A 27787-nucleotide genomic window follows, 5' to 3' on the forward strand; every position below is an offset into this window, starting at 1 on the left:
GGGCTGAGGTAAGAACAGGGCAGGGAGAGAAGAAGTAATAACATAGTCCAAGCTCCAGTTAATGAGGGGGGACTAAGAAAGGAAACACTAAACGGAAGAAACATCCTGAAAGTAAAGGCAAGACTAAGAGAAAGGGAAAGTAAGATTTCATTACTGAACTAATATTAACAAAATTAGTAAAATCAAGGAAAGATATTTTTGGGAAAGTCAATGGTTTCATCATTAACATTCTGAGTTAGTATCTAGAACATAGCTGAAAATACAGGGTAGATCTTTATAAAGGGATCAGCAGCTATGGATAAAGATAGTTGAAACCATCAATGTGAATAAAATCAGTTAAACAGAGAATATAAATTGAAGAGAACATAAGAGAAGATGCCAAAGACAGTTTCTTTTTTTTTTTTTTTGAAGATTTTATTTATTTATTTGACAGAGACAGCCAGTGAGAGAGGGAACACAAGAGGGAGAGTGGGAGAGGAAGAAGCAGGCTCCCAGCGGAGGAGCCTGATGTGGGGCTCAATCCCAGAACGCCGGGATCACGCCCTGAGCCAAAGGCAGATGCTTAACGACTGTACCACCCAGGAGCCCCTAAAGACAGTTTCTAAGAGGACAAACTCATTTGAAAGAAGAGAAGCAAGTGAAGATAAAAAAGAAAAGAAAGGTCACCAGGATTACTGAAAAGGGATTTAAAATTTATTTTGAAAAGCAATTTAAATTTTTTAAAGATTTATTCATTTGAGAGAGAGAGAGAGAGAGAGAGAGAGAGAGAAGAGCACTTGTGAGTATGGGGGAAAGGGAACAGGGAGAAAATGATCAAGCAGACTCCATGCTGAGCATATTGCCCAATGTGGGGCTCGATCTCCCAACCCTGAGATCACGACCTGAGCTGAAACCAAGAGTCGGACTCTCAAATGACTGCGCTGACCCAGGCGCTCCTGATTTAAATTTTAAAGAAGTCAAATGTGACAGGCAAAATAATGGCTCACCAATGATGTCAGAGTCCTAATCCTGGGAACCTGTGACTATGTGAGTTCATATGCCAAAAGGGAATCAAGATTGCTAATCTCTCGGGGAGATAATCCTAGATTATCTAGTCCTGGGTCCAATGTCATAGACTCCTGGTAAGTGGAAGATGAGGCAAAAGTGTCAGGTTCGAAGAGAGATTTGAAGATGCTGCACTGCTAGCTTTGAAGATGGAAAGAAGCAGCCAAGAATGAAGGAAATTTCTAGAAGATGGAAAAGTAAAGAAAATGAATTCTCCCCTAGACACTCCAGAAGGAATATGCAGACCTGCCCACCCCTTCATTTCAGTCTGGTGAGACCTATTTTGGACATCTGATTTCCATAAATATAAAATAATAAATCTGTGGTTTAAGTAACTAAATTTTTGAGAATGTATTACAGCAGCAGTAGGAAACTAAGACCTCAAGGAATATTTGAGAAGAAACAGGGTAACCAAGAATAGTAAACGCTACGAGGGATTCATGAGAACAAAGGCAATTTTACAAAAGGATAAGAAATAATTGGTGGAGTAGAAGCTGAGATCACTGGTATAGACTAAGCTTTCAGGAAACTTTATAGCGAAGAAGGAAAGAAACAATACTGACAGGAGAATAAAGAGACAGAAGAAAGAGGTTTTGTGTTAATTCAGTTTAGGATGGGCTTGATTGTAGATAAGAGAGAAAGTCAGGAAAGAGAAGAGATACAAGCTAGAAACTGCGCTAATTAAGGCAAGAGTTTGGAGTCTCGAAAGGTGATAGAATAAAGATCAGAGCTGGAACATTTTGCTCTGGAAAGATGCAAAGATACTTCATCAAAGGCAGGAAAATGGAAAATAAGGATGTAGTAAGAGAATCTGTGGTTGAATAAGTTCATGTCAAATAGCTTCAGTTCTCTAGGTAAAACAGAGCACAGATGTTACAAAACTTTAACGTGCACACAGAAAAGTCACCTGGACAGCTTACTAAACATGCAGATTGTGACTTCTAGTCAAGACGCTCTCTGGAGTGCCTGGGTGGCTCAGTTAAGCATCTGCCTTCGGCTCAGGCCGGGATCCCGGGGTCCTAGGATCGAGCCCCACATCCGGCTCTCTGCTCAGCGGGGCCTGCCTTTCCCCCTCCCTTTGCCAGTCCCCCTGCTTGTGCTCTCTCCCTCTTTCAAATAAATGAATAAAATCTTAAAAAGAAAGAAAGAAAGACTCTCTGGTACTCCCCTTCTACTACAAACACATAACCATGACAGATGACATACAAAAAGAGGAAACAGAAGACCCAGCTGGTTCCAAAACACAAGATAAATGTTTCCTTGGACCACAAACAGAATTGCAAAGCAATGAGTACAGCTGAAACCAGGGGTCTGCTGGGCTCCTTCCCCAGCTGGTGGTGGCGGCCAAGAGATCAGAATGATATTCCATGACAATGTGGTGTGGTAAACACTAAAGCACGAGCAGTGCAGGGTGAAAGGGAAACACAGAAGAGAAACAGGTCAAAAAAGATTTGCACCGGACATTCGCAGTCACACTAAAACACGTTAGATAAACAGGCACACACCAGAGTATGAAGATGAAAATGGAATACTGTTTTCCAGGCAGAGGGAAGAACACACACAAAGATGAGGCAAGAGGGAGCATGATTTATTTGAGGAACTAAGTGAATGTTAATGGGCCAGAATCATAGAGTGTGCGGAAAGAAATGAAGCTAGAGAGGTAAGGAGAGGATGGTCATTTAGGAACTTTATCAAGAAACCACGGGACTCAAACAGAGGAGTGACATGGCCAAACATGTTCTGGAAAGATCGCTGTGGCCACAATGTGAAGAAAGGACCGCCGTGGGACAAGTAAGAGGTAGGGAGATCCCAAAGAAAGCTCAGTAATCATCTCTCAGTAAAAGAGACAATGGGGTTGAAGGCACAAGAAGAGTGGATAAATTCCAAATACATTTAGGAAGCACAATCCACCCAAAGGTCTTGGTGGTAAAGGGAGGGAGGGAGGACAGCTGGGTGGCTCAGCCAGGTAAGTGGAAGACTCTTGGTTTCAGCCCAGGTCATGATCTCTGGGTCTTGAAACTGAGTCAGGCTCTGTGCTCAGCAGGGAGTCAGCTTGAGATTCTTTCCCTCTGTCCCTCCCCCAACTTGGGTGCATGCTCTCTCTTAAATAAATAAATAAAATAAATAAATAAATAAATAAATAAATAAAATCTTTAAAACGAAAGTCGTGTCAGGAGAGGGAAGCATCAAGAGTGGCCCCCTAGATTTAGGATTGCGAGGAGGTATATGGGAAACACTGCTGAAGGACATGCAGGGTGGGTGTGGGGAGCTGCAGACCCAGTCTGTGCATGTAGAGGCTGAGGTAACGGTGGGGGGGGGGTGGACAGGACGACTAGGCAGCGGTGCAGGAAGGTAGGAAACAGGAGACAGATACAGGCACTCCATTTGGAGGGGAGTAACTGCATGTAGATGATTTTTTTTCTTCAGGTATGTTAGGAAGATAAGGAATGGGGAAAGTCCACCCGGTGATCTTGATGAAATCAGTTTCACTTGACTAGAGAGGATACTGCACAGATGACAGAGGGTTCTAGAAGAAGGCAGAATACAGAAAGTAGAGCTTAACTGTAGATACTTCCGAGGTTTGACGTGAAAAAGAAGGAAAAGAGAGGGCAGGAACTTGAGATGAAGACGGAAATGTAAAGATTTTTTTTTAGGATGATGGAAAGCCTCACGATCCACTGTATATCAGAGATGTATGCATAGAGATGTTGTCTATCATACACTGTCAATATTTTTGTGTTATCTCACAGTTTTACTGTAGTACGATTATATATTCCTTCTTGGTCCCTCTCTCTTGTTATTGATCTAAGGATGTACATTTACAATAGTCTGTGTGTTAACACTAATGAGCACTAAAGGGACTTCTCACTTAAGAGGTTTTTTGTCTGTTTAGGCAGGATAATGGCATTTTTTTTTTTTAAGGTTACTTCTGAAGCCATGTAATGAATGGTTCCCTTTTGGCCTGAAATCAATACTGCATCTTTCTAAACACTAATTTGGAGTAACTCAGGCATGAAATAACGGCGGCAAGAGGCAGTTCCATCACAGTGTTTTTTAACATTAAAACAGCTGGAAAGCTATTTCTATTTCAAAAGACGCAGAAGTTACTGATAACATAGTCAAACAATATAAGCTTAAATTTTTGGTCTGCATCCCCAAATATTTCTTGGGAAGCGTAGCTATTTACCAGCAGTGGCTTTTCCTCTCCTTTTTCTCTTTTTTTCAATTTACTCAGGGTAGACACATTTTTTGCCCTTCTCTAGCCCAAGATGAGTAAGACCAAATCATTTACAAGTTCTAAAATACTGAAGACTTAAAATGAGGATATTGAGCTTCTGTAGGAGAGAATTTTTAACAACTGAGTGGTGAGCTGTTAAAATTTTGTTCTCCAGAAGCTTTATTTCTTCCCATCCTTCTTGCCTTCCACAATTACCTGAAAAATGTTCAATATAGGGAAATTAAAATGAAAGGCTCCTTTAATGTTGGGTAAAAACCTACAATTTCAACAACACGAAAGTCAGGAAATTCCAAAGTTAAATTTACTATAACCATTTGGACTTGGCAAAAATGCAAGAATTTAATATTTTCTGTTCCCATTTTTTTTCTTGTTAAGCATCAGTATGTTGAGATATAATCATAAAACCCTCAGGATTTCAAAAGGTGTTTTGGCTTAATGCAGGAAGAACCTTAATTTAAGAAATCTTGATCTTTTATCAATAATCCAATGATGCATCCAGTTATTTATTTTGAATCTTCTGAATAAATGGCATTGAGAGAAAAAAGAAACCTGTCCTACATTCCATAATAGAATTATCATATAAACATTCATTAATCTCTGTGCTTTTCATACTTATTACTGCAGGGGAGAAAAACTTTTCCCTTATTCCCTTCTACATTCTTTGGCTGGCTTAATAATTAACATAAGAGAGATTAATAGGAGAAAAACTAATTTCTTATGTAAGGGAATCCATAGAAATAGGAGACTCAAAGAAGTGACCAAAGCAGGCAGCTTTTTATACCTTTTAAACAAAGGAACATTATTTGTGAAGATCTGACAAAGGGGTTGGGGTGTGGAGTAGCAAATTAATGACGAAGTAACAAAGTTTGTTTATATAGCTTCTTGGCCCTAATCTTCTGTCTGGAGATATGGATGCCTTTCACCCTCCAGGTTGGAAGGGGAATTTATTTCCTGCTTTCAAAGGTATAAAAGAGGGTCAGAGTGTCCCTCTCCTACTGCTGTTTCTTAAATTAATTTTAATTCAAAATAACCAATACGCCAAAGTGGTATTTTTGGGGTGGTCTGCCCTGAATCCCATCATGACCATACAAAGAAATACACCCAGGGCACCTAGGTGGCTCAGCCAGTTAAGCATCTGACTTCTGCTCAGGTCATGATCTTGGGGTCCTGGCACTGAGCCCCGCATTAGGCTCCCTACTCAGTGGAGAGCCTGCTTGTCCCTCTTACTCTCCCTCTATTCCTTGCGCCTCTCGTGCTCTCTCTCAAATAAATAAAATCTTTTTTTTAAAGATTTTATTTATTTATTTGACAGAGAGAGAGACAGCCAGCGAGAGAGGGAACACAGGCAGGGGGAGTGGGAGAGGAAGAAGCAGGCTCCCTGAGAAGGAGCCCGATGTGGGGCTCGATCCCAGCATTCTGGGATCACGCCCTGAGCCAAAGGCAGACGCTTAACAACTGAGCCATCCAGGTGCCCCTCAAATAAATAAAATCATTAAAAAAAAAAGGAAACTCAAAAAAGGTGGTATGCACTTTTTACTAAGTGCATTACTAAGACACATACTATGTACAATATAAAGAAAGTTAATCCTCAAATTGGTACAGTTATATATTCTTGGATTTGGTTGATTTCCTTATTCAGCTGGGAGGTTATATCCGTACACATTCAGTTTACATACATAAGTAACTGCAAACACACTGAACTATACACACGTATCTGTGTATATGCACAAAATGGTCATGTAAGTGTGGATGTGTGAGTTAGCCTGGAAAGTACACACCGTGATCTGCTCATGGGGGTGGTGGAGTCACATAAATGTAACCAGACATCCACCAGCACTCTCTGCATGAAGAAGCAGATTGAAACTGTCTGACTGGATAGGCTCACCAAGACTGTGACCAGGCCTCACTGGGGTCCCACCATATCTGGGATAATGGAGTACAGGCACATTCACATTACACACTTAAATGACTGCTTTATGGTACAGGACAGAATTGTTGCTTATTCAGCGGAAGTTACCTGGGCAATTTTCAAAGATACCAGAACACCTCAGGGGCCCTTCACCAAGACTGTGAAAGACCTTCATGTTTCAATTCCCTTTTCCTTACATTACTCAGAGTACCTGTTTGATGTTTTATGCAAAAGTCAAGTATAAGTCATGAAGTTATAAATGTTTTTAACAGTTCCATGTAAACTGATAGAATATATAGCAATGAGTATTTGAAACCACTAAGGTGAAGCACAAAGCAACTTTATTATCTCCCACTGCCATTTTGCAGTTTCTTTTTACCCATTCTTCCTTGACCCTAAGAAATCTCACAAAGTTCCTACAGGTTATCCCATCCTTTTTGGATGAACAAAATCTCCACTCGAATCCAACAATCACACAGCTCTAATCCATGCAATTGGAACTTCTCCTCCTCCCCAGCTTCAGCCTGTCCTGGGCTTATAAGCCTTCAGTGATGGAGAGAACATGGTTGTCTTTTGTCTTCTCTCTTCTAACTCCTACTTCCCTAAGTAGTAACAAGCATTTTCAAGGTTGCAGGGGGAAGGAGAGAGGATAGTTACTAGTAACAAAGATCTTACTTGGATGGTGAACGTGTGATCTAACAGACTTTTCCTTTTCAGTCTTCTCTCTGGTTCTTTCTCATCTCCTGGACCTCTAAGTGTGAAGTATCTGAGAACTCAGCCTTCGGACTTCTCCATCAAAACACTCCCTTTGTGTTATCATGTATTCCCATGCCTTTAAATATCAACTGTAAGATGAAGGCTCCCAAATTTATTATGTCAGCCTTGACCTTGCCCCTGAACTTGAATGGTACATGCAACTACAAAAGTCTACCAGGATGTCCAGCAGGTATTTCAAATTAACCATTTTAAAGCAGAGCTCCTGATAACTTTACCCTCAACTACGTTCTACCCACAGAACATACTTCATCTCAGTTAATGGCAACTTTATCCTTACAGTTCCAAAAACCTCAGAATTACTTGATTCTTTTCTTCTCTTACTCCACAAGCCACCTGTCAATAAATTCTGCTGGCTCAGCCTGCAAAATCCATTTGGAATTCAACCACCTCTCATCACTTCTGCCAATAAACCCCTGGTCCAGGCTACCATCACAGCTCACTTAGACTATGGCAGCAGCCTCCTGACTGGTCTCCCAACTTGCATATTTGTTCCCTTATTATCTTTTTACCACTCAGAAGCCATAGAAAATTTTTCAAAATGAAGGTCAAATCTGTCACTCTTCTGTTCGGCTGATTAGTCTCTTCCATGCCATCCTGCACCAGTCACACTGGCCTCTGCATGTCCACTCTGCACCCTGGGGATCCCCACATCTCAGGGCTGCTGCCTTGGTTGGTTCCTGCCAGGAATTCTTTCAGTTTGGTTCCCTCACCTCCTTCACACCCCCATCAGTCTTCTATAGGCTCTCATCCTGCTTTGTTTTTCTGGTGGTTTTATCACATCTGACAGTGTAGATTTTACTTGTCTATTGTCTGTCCCTTGTTTCTAAAGTAACTTGCATAAGAGCAAGGATTTTATCTGTTTGTTCACTACTCTATTCTCAGAGTACTGAAGTGTGCCAGGAACTCAATAATTTTCTTTCTTTCTTTCTTTCTTTCTTTCTTTCTTTCTTTCTTTCTTTTTTTTTTTTTTTAAGATTTTATTTATTTAGTTGACAGAGAGAGACAGCCAGTGAAAGAGGGAACAAGCCAGAGGAGCAAGCCCGATGCGGGGCTCGATCCCAGGGTCCCGGGATCATGCCTGAAGCCGAAGGCAGACGCTTAATGACTGAGCCACCCAGGCACCCCTCAGTAACTATTTTTCTGAATGAACTCTGCCTAAGGATTTTACAAAGCCTAAGGATTTTACTGATATCTTGGGAAGTCTCCCAGTGGTGCGGGTCTCCCACCTCTTGCCATCCATCCTGGGACACCTCCTCTTTCTGGCCACCTCCAATTCTCCCACCAGCCCCAGGTTATTGACAGTTTATCCCCACGCTAGGGTCAACCACTCTATAGGAGTCCACACAGGCAGACACCATCCCAAGACTACATAACCCATTTCCTTTCTCTGAGGTCCTCGCCTGACGGATGGGGAAATGTATTCTATGCCTTTCGAACTCAAGAAATGCAGAACTGAGACTTTTCAGAGATGAGCCAGGCTCCACAGATATTCGTCCCTCCAGAACTCTAGTTCATGGACAACACTTTTCAAAAAAGATCCTTACTACTGTTCTCTTCGATCTCTTTAAGGATCTTCTCTTTTTACACAGCCTGGAGGTGAGGGATGAGTCACTGAAGGCAGAAAAACCTCTCCTTCCTCTTTTCCCCCTTCTCTTGTTCCTTAGCTCACTCCTATCACTCACAAGTTATGCAAATGATAAAGACAGCAGTTATATATAGTATACGAACTTTCCTAAAAGAACAACATAATGAAATTGTAATTACCTTCTTAAAGAGAAGAGTTTAGAATACATTATATTCATGAGATCTGCACAGATTCTTGACTCTAGGCAGAAATATTAATATTCAATTAACTAGCCACTACAAATAGATTATATATGCTAGTACAAAAAAAAGAGTTTTGTAAGATGCAATATAATTTGTGAATAAAGAAGAGACCAAAAATATTCCAACTTGAAGCTACAAGGAAAATAAACATATAGAAAATATTTTAAAATGTAAAATCAAACTTCAACTAAATGCCAGAATGCTATACTTCCTGTTTTTTTATTAATGATGAAAAATATTTTTTCTATCATGGTAAATTAAGGCAAAATATTCCATGTGGGAGGAAAAATTATGATAATCTAATTCTGAATAGCTGCATTCTATGAGTTTGTTAAGTTGAATTAATTTTCTAAGCCTACAACAAAATATTCACAATATGGTTTTACTAAAGTATTGGATGACGAATTTTTTTAGAAAACTTCAAATGTTTTCTATTAAAAAATATCTTAAAGAGCCTCAAATCTGTTGTGCTTATAACCCAACAGAACAAGTAACCCACGATATTTTTTCTAAATATCACTGAGAGTGCTTTCTTATATGCCTTCATGTTAAAACAGAACCTACTTATGTCTAAGCATACAGCAGTAATTTTAGAAAGAATTTGCTCATATTTTTATTTTTTTGAAAAATTATATTTTAAAAACAAGACACTGACTACAACAGCATGCACCTCCCTTTTCCTAAAGGGCTGCACTGATTCATGTCCCATAGTATAGAGGGAGAGGCATAAGAGTTAAACAACCTGGAACGATGTTAATGATGTTCAGAGAATTTTCTTTCTTCTAATTTCAGGAACTGTCAGGTTTCTAACTGCAGTCTAGGTAACAGTAGACAAGATTAGAAAAAAAGCAGTACTATAAAGAAGGGTAGGAAGAACAGAAGGTAGTAACTGAAAAAAGGTAGACTTACAAAGAAAGATAATAGAGCTATATTTATTTCGATCATAGTTGGCCATTCCTTTCCCTTTGGAATTCTCTGACAAACACAATGGCAACCCAGAGTTCCTGTCTGGAGTACATTTATTTTTGGAAGTCAAATAGCTCTCTGATGGTAATGATAATAAATTTGACAATGTCATTTCCCAAACTCTAGTCATTAAGGAGCCACATTTCTATACCTATTTCTATATCCTTGAATCACCTATATTACTTTACACTTAATACATTTCTATTTGTACTCATTTAAAAAAGTTAACATGAAAAGATTTTTAGGCTAGCAAAAATACTCTGTCTGACACCATAATGAGATATACATATCACTATACATCTTTGCAAATCCAAAAAACATACATTAGAAGTAAACCCTTATGAAAGTTATGGACTTTGGGGATTAACAGTGTGTCAATGTATGTTCATCAATTGTAATAAATGTACCACTCTGGTGGGGGATGTTGATAAAGGGAGAAGCTACCCATGTATTGAGTCAGGGAGTATATGGCAAATCTCTGTACCATCCTCCCAATTTTGTTACTATCACTACTCTAAAAGGATAAAGTCTTTATAAAAGAATATTAACTTTGTTCTAATCAATATTTTCTGGAATAACATCCATAAACGCACATTTTTTTTCTTACAACTTTTTAATATATTATAACTATTAAAATAAAACGTGTGAATGATCCATCATCTAGCCAGTCACTAAGAAAGCAGCTGCAAAATTAGTAGGGGACAGACTATTTGAAATAGGGCAAGAACAGTCTTAATGAACAACAGGACTTGGCAAACTATACCCATTGCCTGTTTTTATAAGTAAAGTTCCATTAGAACACAGCCACACTCATTTGTTTATGTATTTATTATCTATGGCTGTTTTTGCACCATGGTGGCTAAGTTGCATATCTCCAACAGAGTGACTTCCATATCCAAAAATATTGATTATCTGGCCCTTTACAGAATAAGGTTGTCAACCCCTGATCTGGAAAGGTTCTGCATTTAGAGTACCTCACAAGTATCTTGAGGAATGGGCCTTAATTCAGAAAAACAAAAACACAAAATCTTTGGGACAAAGCAAAAGCACTTCTAAGGGGGATGTTTACAACAATACAAACCTACTTCAAGAAACCAAAAAATCTCAAATAAACAACCTAACCTAACCTAACCTAACAGGGTTAGAAAAAGAAAAACCAATAAAGCCCAAAGCTAGTACAAAGAAGGGATCATAAAATTTAAAGCAAAAATAAATGAAATAGAGACTAACCCCCCCAAAAAAACCATAAAAGATCAATGAAACCACGAGCTGGTTCTTTGGAAGTATAAACAAAATTGATAAACCTTCAGCCACACACATCAAAAAAAAAAAAAAAAAAAAGAGAGAGAGAGAGAGAAAGGACTCAAATAAATAAAATCAGAAATGAAGGAGGATAAATAACAATTGACACCAGAGAAAAACAAAGGATTACAGGAGAATGTTATGTATATGAATTATGTAATAGAATTAAGAGAATTATATGTCAACAAATTGGACAACCTGGAAGAAATGGATAAATTCCTAGAAACATACAATCTTCCAAAACTGAAACAGGAAGAAATAGAAAACTTGAACAGACTGATTACTAGTAATAAAGTTGAATCAGTAATCAAAAAACTCCCAACAAACCCAAGTTTAAGACCAGATAGCTTCACAGGTGAATTCTACCAATATTTAAAAAGAGTTAATACCTATTTTCCTCAAACTGTTCAAAAACATTGAAGAGGAAGGAAAACTTCCAAATTCATTCTATAAGGACAGCATTACCCTGATACCAAAGTGAGACAAAGATACTACAAAGAGTAATATCTGTGATGAACACAGATGCAAAAAATCCTCAACAAAAAATGAGCAAACCAAATTCAATGATACTTTAAAAAAATCATTTACCATGATGAAATGGGATTTATTCCAGGGATGCAAGGATGGTTCAATATTTGAAAATCAATCAATGTGATACATCACATTAACAAGAGAAAGGATAAAAACCAAGTGATCATCTCAACAGATGTAAAAAAAAGCGTGTGACAAAATATAACAACCATTCATAATAAAAACTCTCAAGAAAGTGGCTTAAGAGGGAACAAATCTCAGTATAATAAAGACCACACATTTAAAAAAAAATGCAGCTAATATCCTAGTCAATGGTAAAAAACTGAAAACTTTTTTTTCTAAGATTAAGAACAAGGTAAGGATGTTCACTCTCACCAGTTTTATTCAACATAGTACTGGAAGTCCTAGCTGCAGCTAGGACAAGAAAAAACATTAAAGGCGTCCAAATTAGTAAGGAAAAAGTAAAACTGCCACTATTTGCAGATGATATGATACTACATGTAGGACACCCTCAGGTTTTAAACTGAAAAGCTATTAGAACTGATAAATGAATTCAGTAAAATTATAGGACACCAAATTAAAACACAGCAATCTGTTTCATTTTTATACACTGAAAATGAAGTAGCAGAAAGAGAAATTCAGAAAACAATCCCATTTACAGCTGCTCCAAAAAGCATAAAATAGGTAGGAGTAAATTTAACCAAAGAGGTGAAAAACCTATACTCTGAAAACTCTAAGTCGCTGATCAAAAAACTGAAGATGACACAAATTAATGGAAAGATACACCATGCTCATGGTTGGGAAGAATGAGTATCATTAAAATGCCCGTACTACCCAAAGCATTCTAAAGACTCAAGGCAATCCCTATCTAAATGTCGATAGCATTTTCACAGATCTTCAACAAATATTCCTAAAATTTGTATGCAACCACTTAATAAGACTACAAATAGCCAAAGCAATCTTAAGAAAGAAGAAAGAGCTGGAGGTATCACCATATCACCATCACAGATCTTACGATCTACTACAAAGCTATAGTAATTGCAACTGGCACAAAAACATACAGGTCTCTGGAACCCGGAAATAAACCCACACCCATCTGGTCAGTTAATTTATGACAAAGGAAGCAAGAATATACTGGGGGAAAAGTCTTTTCAATGAACAGCATTGGGAAACTGGACAGCTACACGCAAAATGAAACCAGTCCACTTTCTTACACCACACACAAAAATAAAGTCAAAATGGATGAAAGACCTAAATGTGAGACCTGAAACCATAATATTCATAAAAACACAGGCTGTAATTTCCCAGACATCACCCTTAGCAACATATCTATGGATATGTCTCCTCAGACAAGGGAAAACAAAGCAAAAATAAACTAGTGGGACTATGTCAAAACGAAAAGCAAAGGAAACCATCAGCAAAGAAAATGGTAACCCAGTGAATGAGAGAAGATATTTGTAAATGATATATTTAATAAGGGGTTAGTATCAAAAATATATAAAGAACTTATACAACTCAACACCAAAAAACAAACATTCTGATTAAAAAGTGGTCGAGGTCCTGAATAGACATTTTTCCAAAGAAGACCTATGGATGGCCAACAGATGCATGAAAAGGTGCTCAATGTCCCTAATCATCAGAGAAATGCAAATCAAAATCACCATGAGACATCATCTCACACCAGTCAGAATGACTAGTATCAAAAAGACAAGAAATAACAAGTATTCATAAGGATGTGGAGAAAGGGAACACTTGTGCACTGTCGGTGGGAATGAAAATTGGTACATCCACTGTGGAAAACAGTATGGAGATTTCTCAAATATTGATAATAGAAATAACATATGATCCAGTAATTCCACTACTGGGCATTTACCCAGAGACAACAAACAGAAACACTCATCCAAAAAGATATGTGCTTATTGCAGCATTATTTACAATAGTCAAGAATAGAAGCAACCCAAGTGTTCATCAACAGAGGAATGGATAAAGAAGAGTGGTATGTATACACAATGAAATATTAGTCAACTATAAAAAAGAATAAGATTGAAGTAAGTCAGATAAAGACAGATACCACATGATTTCATTTTTATGTGGAATCTAAAAAACAAAGCAAACAAACAAAAAAGACTCTTAAATACAGAGAATAAATTGGTGGTTTCCAGAAGGGAGGTGAGTCAGGGGATGGGCAAAATAGCTCAAGGGGATTAAGAGGTATAAATAAATAAGTCAAGGAGATGAAAAGTACAGCATAGGGAATATAGTCAATTATATTGTAATAATGTTGTATGACAACTACACTCATCCTGGTGAGCATTGAGTAATGTATAGAATCGTAGAATCACCACGTTGTATACCTGAAACTAATCTAACATTGTGTATCAACTTGAATTAAAAAAAGAAGTGAAACTGGAACTCAGCATTCTGGTGAGGTTAATGTAACAATGAAAGCCCAGTATGTCATTTGGGAAACTACCCTCAAAAACGCTTGCATACTCCTTGTAAGAGAGGATTGGAAAATGAAGGTCTACATACAAGTTTTAAGTTAAATTGAAACATTAAAGGATATATTACTTTTATGATCCTCATTTCTATCCTGTTTTGTTATTAACTGCCAAATAATACTGATTTTGCTGAATCAGACCTTGTTACTATAATCCTTGATACAGACTAAGAACTAAATGATAAGCTGTTTACTTCTATGATAGAACTATTACGGTATTCTATCACAAATAGGGGAAGGGAAATTTTGATTTACGCTCACATAGTCCTGGTAGCATTTCCAAGAATCTGGAAGATGAAATCTTAGAGCTAAAGGACATGTTTATGCTTCAGATAAGCATCAGCTATAGCTAGTTAAATCAAGTCATACTCAATTTAGTATGACAGTAAACAGATGTTGGTAAATATTCCCAAACTGTCTTTTGCCATTCACCAGAATTTAGCTATGCTGGAATATACAAACCCACAATCAGCCTGGAATTTGTCCTATATGTGTTGCTACTAGACTGGGACATAAATATTCCTCAAATAGTCTTCATAGTCAAACTGAAAAAGACACATTAATATGGGGGGGGAAATATGAAACTGCAGCACACTAGGAAAACCAAAGCTTATAGAAAACACAGCAATTCATCTACTGCCCATATGATGACATTAAAAGAAATGTGTTCATACTATTAACTAAATTTATTTGTTTATTTTTACTTTTGTATCCTTGAAATGAGGACTATTCAAAGTAATTGTCTTCTGTAAAACAGCAGATATTTAGAGAAACGATACACCTGACATTTGATGAATATAGCAGTGGTCTGCAGCTACAATTTTCAAAATCACTAACACTATCCTTAAAATTAATTGTACTAAAATTTAGCAAAGGCAAAGTATAGATGAGAAACACTTTACACTGCAAAATGAGAGGGATGCGTTAAAAAAAGAAAGAGAGAGATTCCTGGTTTGGGACTAAGAAAAAAAGATAATTCAAGCATGATCACAGTTTTATTTATGTTTACTAAATGAAAGCGTCTAGAAGAAATCATCAGCCCATAAAGTTTCTCTTCAGTTCTTCACACATTTTTCGAGGCCTGGGTAGTGAATGATGCACACTACAGGAGGTCAGTAAGTAACAACACTTGGAAGAAATACAGTCCTGGGTCTAGGTATCGTATTTCAAGTTTTGTTACATTTTTACTTGACTACGGCAGGCAGGATATTTCTTTAGAGTAGACTAATTTCCTTCAGGCACTGAGCCATGGTTAATTTGTGAGATAACTTTTCTTTCTCTCTCACTTTTTTTTTTCAATAGAAGCTGAAGATACACATCCAGAATATTATGAAACTAGCATTTTGTTTCTTTTGGTCTGCATTATAACTTTTCCATTTCCATTATGAAACAATTACTGGTTAAGTAAAATAAAGAAATAAGGAGGCATATTTCAGTTTATAGCTTTCTTTTCCCTAAAAGCAAAGTTCAAAATGTTCATCTGATCCTTTCAATCCAGGGTAAAATAGATTTTTCTATCACTAACACACACCTAATTTTAAGTCTTTCGGAAAGGTGTTTTGGAGGCTCTCAATTTTTCCAGTGATCTTCAGCAGAAATTGAACTGCAAGAATCATGTAAATTACTTTACCATGCCTCTTTTTTCATATTTTTTTTAAACAAGGATTTAAATATACAATGGCACTGAGGAAGCAATATTGGTTCCCACCATTTAGGAAATTCTTCCTGAGTCCACTAAATTGCAATTTCCTGACATCCAGTCCTCCGTGTCTCAAATGTCCATTTCTGTAATTTAGATGGAACCGAGGCTAGGGATAAAGCAGGCTGGCTTTACCCCGTCAGGAATTAATGGATAATCTTAAATCCCCAGTTCCATGTTCCCTCTTCATGACGATGGAATTAGGTCCACTTAATTGTTTACTAATACTTTCATCAGAATAGGCAACTAGATGCTCTAGTGGGTATTTTTTTTTTTAAGAATTAAAAGAGCTTATCTATAGCAGAGTATACTAAAAGTCATAACTGAAATGTTAAATTAGAACTCTTTTACAATTCTTTTTTTAAGATCTCAAATCACATGATTTACTGAATCTTTTACAACCCATTTGTGCTACCACTGCCTTCTTTAAAAAAGATCGAAAAGTGCCAAAAGCTTTTTAACTTATATATGCTCATAAAAAGCTTACCCACAAAAGACCGTCATTATCTCTACTGTAGAGATGAAGGCACTAATTTGCTCGAGATTACACAGTTTGCTCGTGTTGCAGCTGGAGCAGAGACCCTAATGTTTGGGTACCAAATCCTGGGCTATTTGGCCACTGAGTCTCTCTCTCCCTGCCTATTTATTTTCTGAATTGTAGTTAAAATGTACACTGCCATTTCTCTCCACAATGTCTTCTTGCTATTGTAATAAAAAGTTTAAAACATCAATCTGTTAAAAAAACAAAATGTGATCTGAATATTCCTAATTTTGATTCCCCACCCCAAGTCACACACTAAAGAATATCTTTTTGTTGAATGACTTTCTTTCGGAATATGGATTTTTTCACAGACTTATTTGTAACAATGATGTTACCCACTATGTCTCAAATAAAGAACTCTTTCTCCTCCATGCTTTCACATAAAACTATGTGTGCCACTTTCCAAGAAAACCATTTTGTTCAGGCTGAAATTTAGGGAGTGATGTCACTTCAGGAACTCCCTAGGAAACACTGCTGTTAACTGAGTAAGACTGTCAAGATAGTATCCAAGTTATTCAATGTAAGTGTTTTAATAGTGGAAATCATTTGTGGGAAGAAACTGAAAGAGTTTAGGCTGGCAACTCCTGATAAATATACTAGGAAGTAATATGTGCTAATTTTGCCTCAAATGTCAGCTCTGGGCTGCTGTTTGGCTGCTCCTCTGAATGCCTATCGCTCTTCCCTACTGGTCACACTTTCGTAGATGTTCTGTTTTCCATATATGAAACACAGAAGGTCTTTCTAAAAGTCAAGCCTGGAAACCCACTGCCAGCCTCACACCGGGTCGGTATGTCCTTCCCAAATGGTTTCTAAAAGCACAAACGCTGCAGATTTTCATTTTAGCTTTTAACTTTTCATATATATGCTCCAAATTTCTAAGCTACTCAATGCTCTGCCTCCCAAGGTAGAAGCATCATGAAAAGTAGATTCCTTAGTGCAGAGAACTTTTATTATCAATTCATCTGATTACAAGTAATTGTCTATTTTATGGGGAGAGAGAGAGACACCAACCCCACTTGATACCACTTTTGCTTAGGACACACAGGAAAGTATGACACGTTAAGACAGGCTTTGATTCTCAAAAATAAATAAATAAATAAACAAATAAATAAATATGAGGCATTGTGCAAAGTGTCTGAAAATCAGATTATGAGAAACTGGCTGGCCAGCAGGAGTTACAAAGAAGAGTTGAAGACAGTTTAGTTTTAGGCACCAAGGTATCACAAGGAAATAATCAAAAAGAAGTTTCCATTATTGTCCCTGTGTTAACAGATTCATAATTTTGTTCCTAGGGGCTAAAGTGTGCAGAACTGAGAGGAGGAAGGCTGGGGACTAAGATCAGGAAGATAAGCTTTAGCAATCTTTGCCAGTTTGTTAGCATGACTCAGAATTAATCCTGTTTTCAAGGAGGTATTTAGGTTGTTACACGCTCCATCCCTTTTATTGGTATGTCTTAAAAAGAAGATTGAATACAGAAAACAGCAGTCAAGATAATACCGAGCTCAAGAGTTGGTCATGTTTAGTACATGCTTTGAGGGAAGATGTAAATAAATTGTAATGTTTGCAAAACAAAAACAAACAAAAAAGATATGCAAATATTTGCAGTATCTTTACTTCTCCTGTATGATTTCTTCATCTGTATAAAGAGCCCAAAACCACATGGAAGAGAGCTCAGGAATAATCTAGAAGATTGAGTTAGCCCTGTGAGTCAGGGTAAGACCACTGATCACTCAGCAGATGCTTCTCAACCAATCTGGGGGGCAGGCTGGCTAACACACAGGCCTGGGAAGAGGTAGAGGTCACCCTAATTGTAGAGTATTAGGCTCTTTGTTTCCCCATCTGTCACCAAGGAGAACAAGGCTCCAGCATGGGACCACTGCTGTGACCTAAGCTACTTACACAGACATCAATCATAAGTGAAATGTAAACAAGTCACCTTTCAGAAATAAGTGGATCAAAAAAGAAGATAAATATCTCTTTGAAAAATCAGAATGACCCTGACTCCATGGTGTAGCTCTGTCCCTGCTGAGCAAAGGAGGGGAAACACTGGGCTCTGCTTTGAAGGAGATAACGTGGGACAACACTGTCCAGTGTATATGTGTCTGCAAGTATGCTGGCTAATATTCACAACAGGAAGAACCAGAGAAGGACGCCCACCAGTGGGAAAGTAGATGAACATACTTAGGTATATCCACATAATGGGATATAACGGGTTATTCACCTTAAAAATGAATTAGAACAACGTGCAACAACACAGATGAATCGTAGCATCATAATATTAAGTGAAAAGAGTAAGTTCCACAAAGTATTAAACCTTTTATTGTAATGTTTAAAAAACGGAAATAACACTAATAATAATAAATGGAAATCTACAGGTGTAAAAAAAAAAATCTAAGAAGTAAAGAAAATGTGGAATCCTGGCTTCAAAGTGATGGTTATGTTGTGGGAGTGGGGGCAGGTAGGACAGCACCCTGGGTAGATGTGGTTAATTAATTGTCTTGGTCCCACCTTTTCTTTTTCTTTTTGGTGGTTTAATGAGTGTTATGTTATATTATTGAAGATATTTAACTACCTTAAAGCAGGCTATNGTCTTGGTCCCACCTTTTCTTTTTGGTGGTTTAATGAGTGTTATGTTATATTATTGAAGATATTTAACTACCTTAAAGCAGGCTATGAGTAGAATAATAATGAGAATATGCCCTGAAACAAATACTATGATTAATGTAATTGTGTACACCTGAGAAAGGGACAATACATGCACAAATATTTTTGTCTGTATGTACATGTGTACTTTTGAGAGACAAAGACAGAGAAGAATCTCTGAAATAAACAAATGCAAACACCGCAGAGTAGAGACAAATGGGTCTGCTTTTTACTCTGAAAAGTCCTAACCCACCTCAGTACAAAGAAGCAGCCCATGTTTTGATACCTAATTTCACCGGGCCATGCAGCTCATTTGCAGTTCATAACCAGAATTCTACCAGATTTTTATTTAAGGTGATTTAAGAACAACATCTCCTTTCTTCACAATATGACTACCACATACACCCTTTTAAATAATACTTGTATTTTGGCCAGAAATTATAATCAGCTTTACTGTAATTATCATCTCTGACCTATCTCTCCCATACTATTTTACTTCTATTTCAAGTAGTCAAACATATTTCAATGAGATTTTTTCCTGAACAGCAATTAATGATGACGATTAAAGTCAAATATATTTCATTCAATGCTCCTAAATATTTACTGATTTACTAAAGTAACAGGATTTTTTTTTAAGATTTTATTTATTTATTTGACAGAGAGAGAGAGAGAGAGAGAGAGAGCAGAAGCAGGTAAAGCAGCAGGCAGAAGGAGAGGGAGAAGCAGGTTCCCTGCTGAGCAGGGAGCCCAATGTGGGGCTCCCTCCCAGGACCCTGGGATCACGACCAGAGCCAAAGGCAGAAGCTTAAACCACTGAGCCACCTGGCTGCCCCTAAAGTGATAGTTTTAATAGTAAGTATAATTCTGCTCAAACCCCAGATTTTTATTTCACACTGGATAAGCATTAGATATGCATATAGCGTCTGCAAGGCAGCATGAACATGGACATGTTGAGTGTTCCGGGGACAGAGGTTGTGATGCCCCATGACTAGGGTCTAACAGGTTGTATGCACTGTGCCAGCCCACCAGGAGGGCGATAGGGGTTCTGCTATAGGAATTTGTTGAGAGCTTCACAAAGAAAGCAACAAATAAATGAGCCTGTTTTTTAACTTCCTCTGTTTTAAATTTTTTGAACAAATAATACATCTACACAGTTAAAAGTCAAAAACTTATGCTAGAGCACTCAATGAAAAATCTCTTTCCCATCCTTTTCTCCCTCAAAATATTTTCACCCTCAAAATACTGAATGATGCAAATTCTCTAATATCCTTGCTCGGACATTCTATGCATACACAGGCAAACATATGCACACACAAATACAGTCTTTGTAAATGAAAATGTTTTACAAATTTCTTTTGCCATGTAACCGTATGTATTAACCATACTTTTATACCAATATATAAAGTGTCCATAATGTCTTTTTAAGTATGAATAGTTTCTAAGTCATAATGTAATAGGTTTACCATCATGTGTATGTTACTATATTTTCCTATTACAAAAAGACAGGAGGTATAATCTTCTAAGTCCATCATTTCTTGCCAGAGTACAGACAGGGTAAATACTTTGAATTAAAATTTATGGGTTAAATGTTAAATACATTTGTGATTTTGACCGATTCTAATTCTAAATTGCTCTCTACAGAGGTTCTGCCAATTTTATACTTTTATCAGGAATTTATGAGAGTATCTCTTTCCCAAATCCTTCACTAATACAGTCTTATTCTAAGTAAGGGTAAGCATGTTTTAGTGTATTTAACAGTCACTGGTATTTCCCTTGTCAATGGTCAGTTCATATCCTTGAACATTTTTTATGGGATATTTTCTTACTCATTTGTAGAACTGATGTATTAAAAAATTGGTTTTTGTGTTACGAGTTGCAAATGTTTTTCTCAGTTTATTGTCTTTTATTCTTGCTTGTTTTTTTTCTTTTACTGCCATGCAATTTATATTTTATATAGCTGAAATTAACTGATCTATACCTCCATAACTTTAGGTAGAATTACATACTAAATAATGCTTTTTCAGGTCTAAAACAATATAAAAATTCTCAAGATTGTTTTTAACTCCACTGCTTCTTCTGTTCATACTTATATCTTTGGTTCATTTAAGATGAATCTTCAGTTCTGAGGTCATGGTGAATAGGTTATTTTAGCATAGAGGTATCGAGTAAATTTTCATTTTAATGAACAGAAAATATAGCAAAAATCCATTAGCTAAGTATCTAATATATCACTTATGAAAGGCAGTATAACATATGTTAGAGAGAAAGTTAAGTTTTTCAAGAATTAGTCCCTGTGGACTAATCTTCCCAAAGACTCCATGGAAACCGGCTACGTCTGAGTGCTTAAATTGGTAAAATCCTGGTAGAGGGCTGAGAAGGTGGATCTGTGCAGGAGACAGTGAACTGTCAGGTCATGCATCTGCAATCTCAAGGTTTAGACCCTGAACCCTGATGACACAAAGGGAAGGTGCCCCATTCATGAAGACCGAAGTGAAAAAACAGGCGTGGAGGTCAAGGTTCCATATTTTTTCAGCCTTGATCATATCAGAGATGAGAGATGACACTATTTCTGACCAGCCAAACTCCAAAGCCAGGGCCAAGATCTCTAAACTGGGTCTGATTCTGACCTTGCTGGATTGCAGGGCACTACCACATAATGCGACAAGCAAAGAGAGAACCATAATCCTGTTGCTGCTGCTGACTCCACGAGCTTCTCCCTGTAAATGCAATCTATGGGCTGGGGTACGTGCTGCCAGGTCATCCTCCTGTGTTCACTCAACGGCTCTGGCTGAGTGAAAACTCAAGAAAATCCAGCAGGGCAGAATCCTGGCTCTGTGGTTTGTAACCCACCTAACTTTGACAAAGTTATTTAGCTTCTCTGTGCCTCAGTTTCCTCATCTGTACAGTTGGTTAATAATAGCAACTGACCTCACACCACACTCGGATGATTTAATAAGAAAACCCATGTACAGTGGTTTAAATGTTGTCTATAATATATTACGTGCTCCATAAATATTAGCTTTTGGGACGCCTGGGTGGCTCAGTTGGTTGGGCAGCTGACTTCGGCTTGGGTCATAATCCCAGGGTCCTGGGATCAAGTCCCACATCAGGCTCCTTGCTCAGCAGGAAGCCTGCTTCTCCCTCTGCCTGCCTCTCCCCCGCTTGCACTCTCTCTCTGACAAATAAATAAATAAAATCTTTAAAAAAATAAATATTAGCTTTTATTAACATATTTTGGTGTGATCTGTACTGTCATCAGACAAGAAAAATAATTAAAATATAATGTAAAAAAGTGCTGTGATAGAGGAATAACTTATTTGTTATGGGGCAGAGAGTAGGTTTGAGTTTAGCAGACTGGGCTTTCTTATTTAAAGAAGAGAGAATTGATTTTTTAATTATAATGTTGTAAATTTCTTTTAAGAAGGATTTAAAAGTGATACTTCTGTGTTTTCTAAATTGATGACCTAAAAAGTTTTATGTGTTTCCAATATTTACAATCTCCCTACTTAAATATCAATTTTAATATGTAGTTTTCCTTTTGGACAATGGTCAATGAGTTTATTATTTATTTTAAAATTAATACACTTTTGGTAATATGAGTAAAAGAAAGCATTTTTCAATCTGGGACAGAAGTTTATTTTCCATGGTTTATCAAAGCAGAGTTGGAATAGCAACCAAAGATACTGTGCCAACAAGTTTCATGAGTTTCATGAGCATAAATAAATATATTTGTTGTCACAAACCTCAAACAACTAAAGCTGTGGTAATGGAACAAAGCTGAAGACTCTTCAGAATAAACTGCAAACAACTATTTGACATACAAAGAGCCATTGAAGGGAACCTTTCCAATACAATGATGCTATTTTCCTGCCTTCCATTTAAGCCAGGAAAGAATAACCACCTCCAAGAATGTTAAAGAAGGTATAGTCTGAAAGAGGGGGATCATGCAAGGACATCTGGCATCTACTTGTGCTTTCTCCAAGTGGACTGAAATCCAAAATAACATATTTTATCATAAAAATGAAAAATGCCGCAGCCTTCTAATATACAATTTCATATTATATTGACGTGTGCTACTTCTCTTCCTCATTTAAAATAAACGGATATTTGGATGAAAGAGTCTTTGAATAAAGTAACTGAAAAAAGCCTTCTCTTTGGATGTGAAGAAATAGTTTACTCCACCAACAGATCATTTTCCCCACTGTACGACAGAATTAGGAAAAGATTTTGGAGCCAAATTGGCCCAGGAGAAATAAGACTTGACTTCAGTAGGCCTGAGAGGCTTAACTAAATCTGAGACCATAAACGAGTGCAGGGGGAAAATAACTGATTCTCCTTTAGAAAGACAGACAGACAGACGGACGGACACATACACACACACACACACACACACACACACACACACACACACACACCCAGAGTATTCCTTTATGCTCTGGGCTCAGATTCTCAGATAGAGAATCCACTCAACTACTGATATAAACCAAAAAGAAGTCTCAATACAAATACCTAGTCATGTGTTTTAGACATTAACTAAAGAGATGAATGTTACTGCACCATTTTTTTTTTCATTTGAGTATAAACTATATATGTTCAAACTTGCATTTTCAGCGGAACAAGCCTTTCAGGATAAGATTCTGGCTACGAAGATATCCCAATGAACAAGCAGAAGATGCCAAACTGCACTTAACTATTTACGCTCTTTGTCTTTGAACGATAACCAGAGCAAAATAAGATTATTAAGAAAATTTAAAAAAAATCAGATGAAGGAAAAGTTCTAGTAATATGGGACACTGGCCTCTTTCTAAATACAAGTTTAACTCTGACCCCACATTTTACCTTCTTTGTGGACGTTCAACCCCAGTCAAGGAAATTAACTTGTTATCCACCATACTCCCAATTACTCAATATATATTTTTAGGAGCCTGCGATATAGCAGGAACAGTTTCAGGCTTGGGGATACGGCAATAAACAAGACAGAGTTTTTACCCTCAAGAATCTTACCCAAGTGTTGGGAGTGAGATGGTCAACCAACAGATATCCACCAAAAAAAAAGAATAACACAATCTTTTAAAGTTAATAAGCTCACTTTGCTGCTAATGCTGCCACCATCGCCCCAAATCACTCAGATTCAAAACACTGGTTAGCTTTCTTATTTCTGGACTCAGAAACTTAGAATGAAAAAGATTTTAGAAAAGTTTATGCCCTATGAACAGAAATCTAATATGTGCCACAAGAGAGAAACAGAAAGGGCATCATTTTCATATAAATCTTCCAATACTACCGTATTTTATGTTCACCTTGTAATCTACATAGAAAACTAAAATATCTTACCTTGACAGTTGGTCAAAAGTAATTGCTATGGTTACATTGTTATTTAGGGCAAATACTAACTTTAAATTTATGTCAACATTTTTACACTAACACTGTATAAACCATACATAAACTGACTATAATTCAAAGCTGTCACTGAGTGTAGCAATAGTTTACAGTCTTTCCAGATACATTACGCTACCAATTACATGAAATAGTTTTATGTAAGGAAATACCACTTGATCTTTTACATAAAAGAACTCTATTACTTAAGGAAAATTGATAATAGTTACTTTTAAAAACTATCCAAATAAATATGACTAACTCACAAAATAAAGGCTTCATAAAACCTTTAGTTTTCAAATTCTAATCACCACTTCTTCCAATTCTGCTATTCCCCACCAATCCCATATATTAAATCACATAATTCTTTCTGGGCAATGGCTAAGTGGATTTGGCTGCCGGGACAGGAAGTAAGGAAGGAAAGGACTGGATTCGGGCTCTGGGTGGTGCCTACATTACATCAACAGCCCCCTTTCCTAAAGAACACAGACAAGTGTGAATAAAGAGTTGCACTGTCTCTCTCCAAACTCTGCCTTGGCTCTATATGTTGTTTTGATGAAATGTGATGTGGAAAAGGCTCATTCTATTTTCAACTAAGAAGAAATATATTGTTTGATGATTAATGGAAATGTCACAACCACTTTCATCAGTCAGTGCCTGTGCCTTCTCACCTACAATCAAACACTGTCTTTGTTCCTAAGTCTACCACCCTTGGATCTAGCCTGGATAGTATTTCAGAAGTAAAAAGTGAAGGAGAATGACAAAAGGTTGAGCCATAGAATCAACCCCCAAAGAGGCCAGGAAGGAAAATACAAGAAGTAGCAAGGATACAGCAGTGTAACCCAGACCTTCTGCAAGTCCCCAACTCGCTGGTCCAATTTCAGGGCTCACTTAATTTTCCCATCTTGCAAGTATTTTTCTTAACCGTTCCAATGTAAGCAGATGTTGGTTATCAATATTTATTATATTTAAATGCCATAAACTGTATGGAGATTCTTCCTAAGAGTTTCAGGGAGAATGTATTGTGTCTTTAATATAATTAGCCACATTTTATTACCTTCTCTTTTGGGGGAGCATGAAATTAAGTTGAAATAATTTAAACTGTACGTAATTATGAAGATTAATTTAGAGCAGACTAGAAAGGCAGTAGGCTAAATACAAAATACAGAACAATACATGTTCCCTGGGTCCACGGAATGATTTCTGGTGTTGGAACCATACCATGTATAGCCATGGCTCTACCTCCTATCCAATAAAATAGTTCATATTCCCGTTTGTCTTCTGTAATTAAACTTTAGATTTTTCACCTTTGTCCCACCATTTTTTCTACAGAGAGGGACAAAACTTTTTATGACCAAGCAACAAAAAATAAGCCCCAAATCCTGCCTTTTGGAAAGGGAAAGAACAGAAGACTTAATTATGTAGGTAAATGGGTCTAAATAAACTTGTGATATTTTCTTCACAGGAACAATTACAATATGTATTTGCTAAATTTAGTTTACTCGACTAGGAAGACACTCCCAGATAAAATCATAACAGGCATAGAAAATCAAGTTCAGATTTACTGAATTTCCCATGCAAGTTCAGATACACATTTTTCCACCTCAGGTAAGCCAGGCTGCCAAAAACAAATTTCTGGAATAAATTTTTTCTAAACTTTGAGTAGATAAGAATGCTTATGTCACAAAAAAAAAAAAATGAAAAGAGATATAGTATTTGTCTCAAGAAAATTAGCTTAATTGGAATAAATTGATTTAAGTAATCTTTCTAAAGATAGATATCATACTTCAATACTCCTAGAAGTATCAACATTAGTCTAAGCATTTATGGTAGGAAAGCTAGACACCTTTAGCAGCTTCTTGAATTCTGTAATCATGATAAAGCTTTGGATCACACATAAATATGTCAAGTGATTTTATTCTATATGAGGAATGCTTATGGAGTTCACACTTCAAAATTATATTCAATTCACATTCAATATCATAATCACATTCCAGAAAATTACTATGTTTTTGATATCTTTATTTGAGTAAGCTCTTCTTCAACAGGATACCTGCTGTGGTAATTTCCAAATTCTCCTTGAGTCAATAATACTGTTTTTTTAATTTGGCAGGCAGCCGAGAAACAACATTCAAAATACTTATTTAATAATAAAGAATTCAAAATACGTATTTAATAATAAAGGACAGAGTGCCAACTTCTCATGTATCATTTTACACCAGACATTCTACTTCACTCAGAATTTTAATCTTTGATATAATTTTGTAAGTGAACTGGAAAACCACTTTATTAAGGAAAAATATAAAGGGCTGGATATTCCCAATCCCACTATAACAGAGAAACTGAGATAACAAACCCCTCATAAAATGTTCACTGGCTCTTTCCAAATCAAACACATTAAACACACAAACTGATACAAAACCACTCTATGCCTTCATGCTCACATTAAAATAAAGAATTGTAATTATGATTAAATCCTTCAAAATTTAAAACGAAGTTATGACTTTCTGGGATTCGGAGTCATCAGTAGACATGTCCCTGAAAGTACAGACACTCACCTTCACACTTCTGAGTAGTTTCACTCTGCTTGTGACCAGCAGGGCATTTGCATTCAAAAGAGCCCACTGTATTGATGCAGTTCCCTCCCTGGCATATCCCAGGAATCGCCTGACATTCATCAACATCTGCAAGAAGAAAGCACTGTGAACAAAGATACCACTAACTTCCAGAGTATCTACACCTATTCCTTTAATGTAATGTACAAAAAAAGATCAGTTGTTCTCAAGAGCATGGTATAATGGGCATTGGGACCGCTTTGTACGCATATATTTTAATTCATATAAATCATGTATGTTAAGTATTTCCTTTTCGTTCTTGTAATTTTCTTTTGCAATTTCACTGTTTATTAAGAAAATCCATCCCTGTTGTTAAGTGGATAACCAATCTCTTGCTTTGATTTGCTGCAGAACACTTCTGGGTGTGTTCACTTTCCTGGTGATGGGTACTAGTCTACTCCCATCTTCTCACCACCTCAGAGCATGATACAATGAAAGTCTCTACCGTGTCTCTTCATGGAGTTGCATAACTATGGACTGTGAAAACTCAGAGACTTTTCATCCCTTTGCTGTAGACTCCGAGCAGAATTACTATATCACGCAATCTATATACACCCAATATGAGTAAACAGTGCCCAACAGCCAAAATGCCTTCATACCACTAGCAATCCATATACCCAACAAGTAGTTCACAAACCTCTATTGTCCATGAGGATTCTTTTTTTTTCCCGCCTGCTAACACATGATATAAATATCCAAAATCCTAATTTTCTTTGGTCTAATAATTGTAAAGGGATATTAATTCTAGTTTTCACTTCTCTAATTACTAATTACTTTGTGTGTTAGCTTTTAAATTTCCTCATCTGAAAGTTGTCTGTA

General features: G+C 37.0%; 1 protein-coding gene across 3 annotated transcripts in view; it reads right to left on the reverse strand.

The window, feature by feature from the left end:
• The window catches only part of FBN2 (fibrillin 2), a 260894-nt gene that overhangs the window by 152484 nt on the left and 80623 nt on the right, over positions 1-27787 (reverse strand). For all 3 annotated transcript variants that reach the window (XM_034655954.1, XM_034655955.1, XM_034655956.1), the window contains one exon: positions 26912-27037. In XM_034655954.1, coding sequence (XP_034511845.1) covers positions 26912-27037 — 126 coding nt within the window. The remainder of the gene's footprint in view (positions 1-26911; positions 27038-27787) is intronic.

Source organism: Ailuropoda melanoleuca, chromosome 3, assembly GCF_002007445.2.
Source record: "Ailuropoda melanoleuca isolate Jingjing chromosome 3, ASM200744v2, whole genome shotgun sequence".
Lineage (NCBI taxonomy): Eukaryota > Metazoa > Chordata > Mammalia > Carnivora > Ursidae > Ailuropoda > Ailuropoda melanoleuca.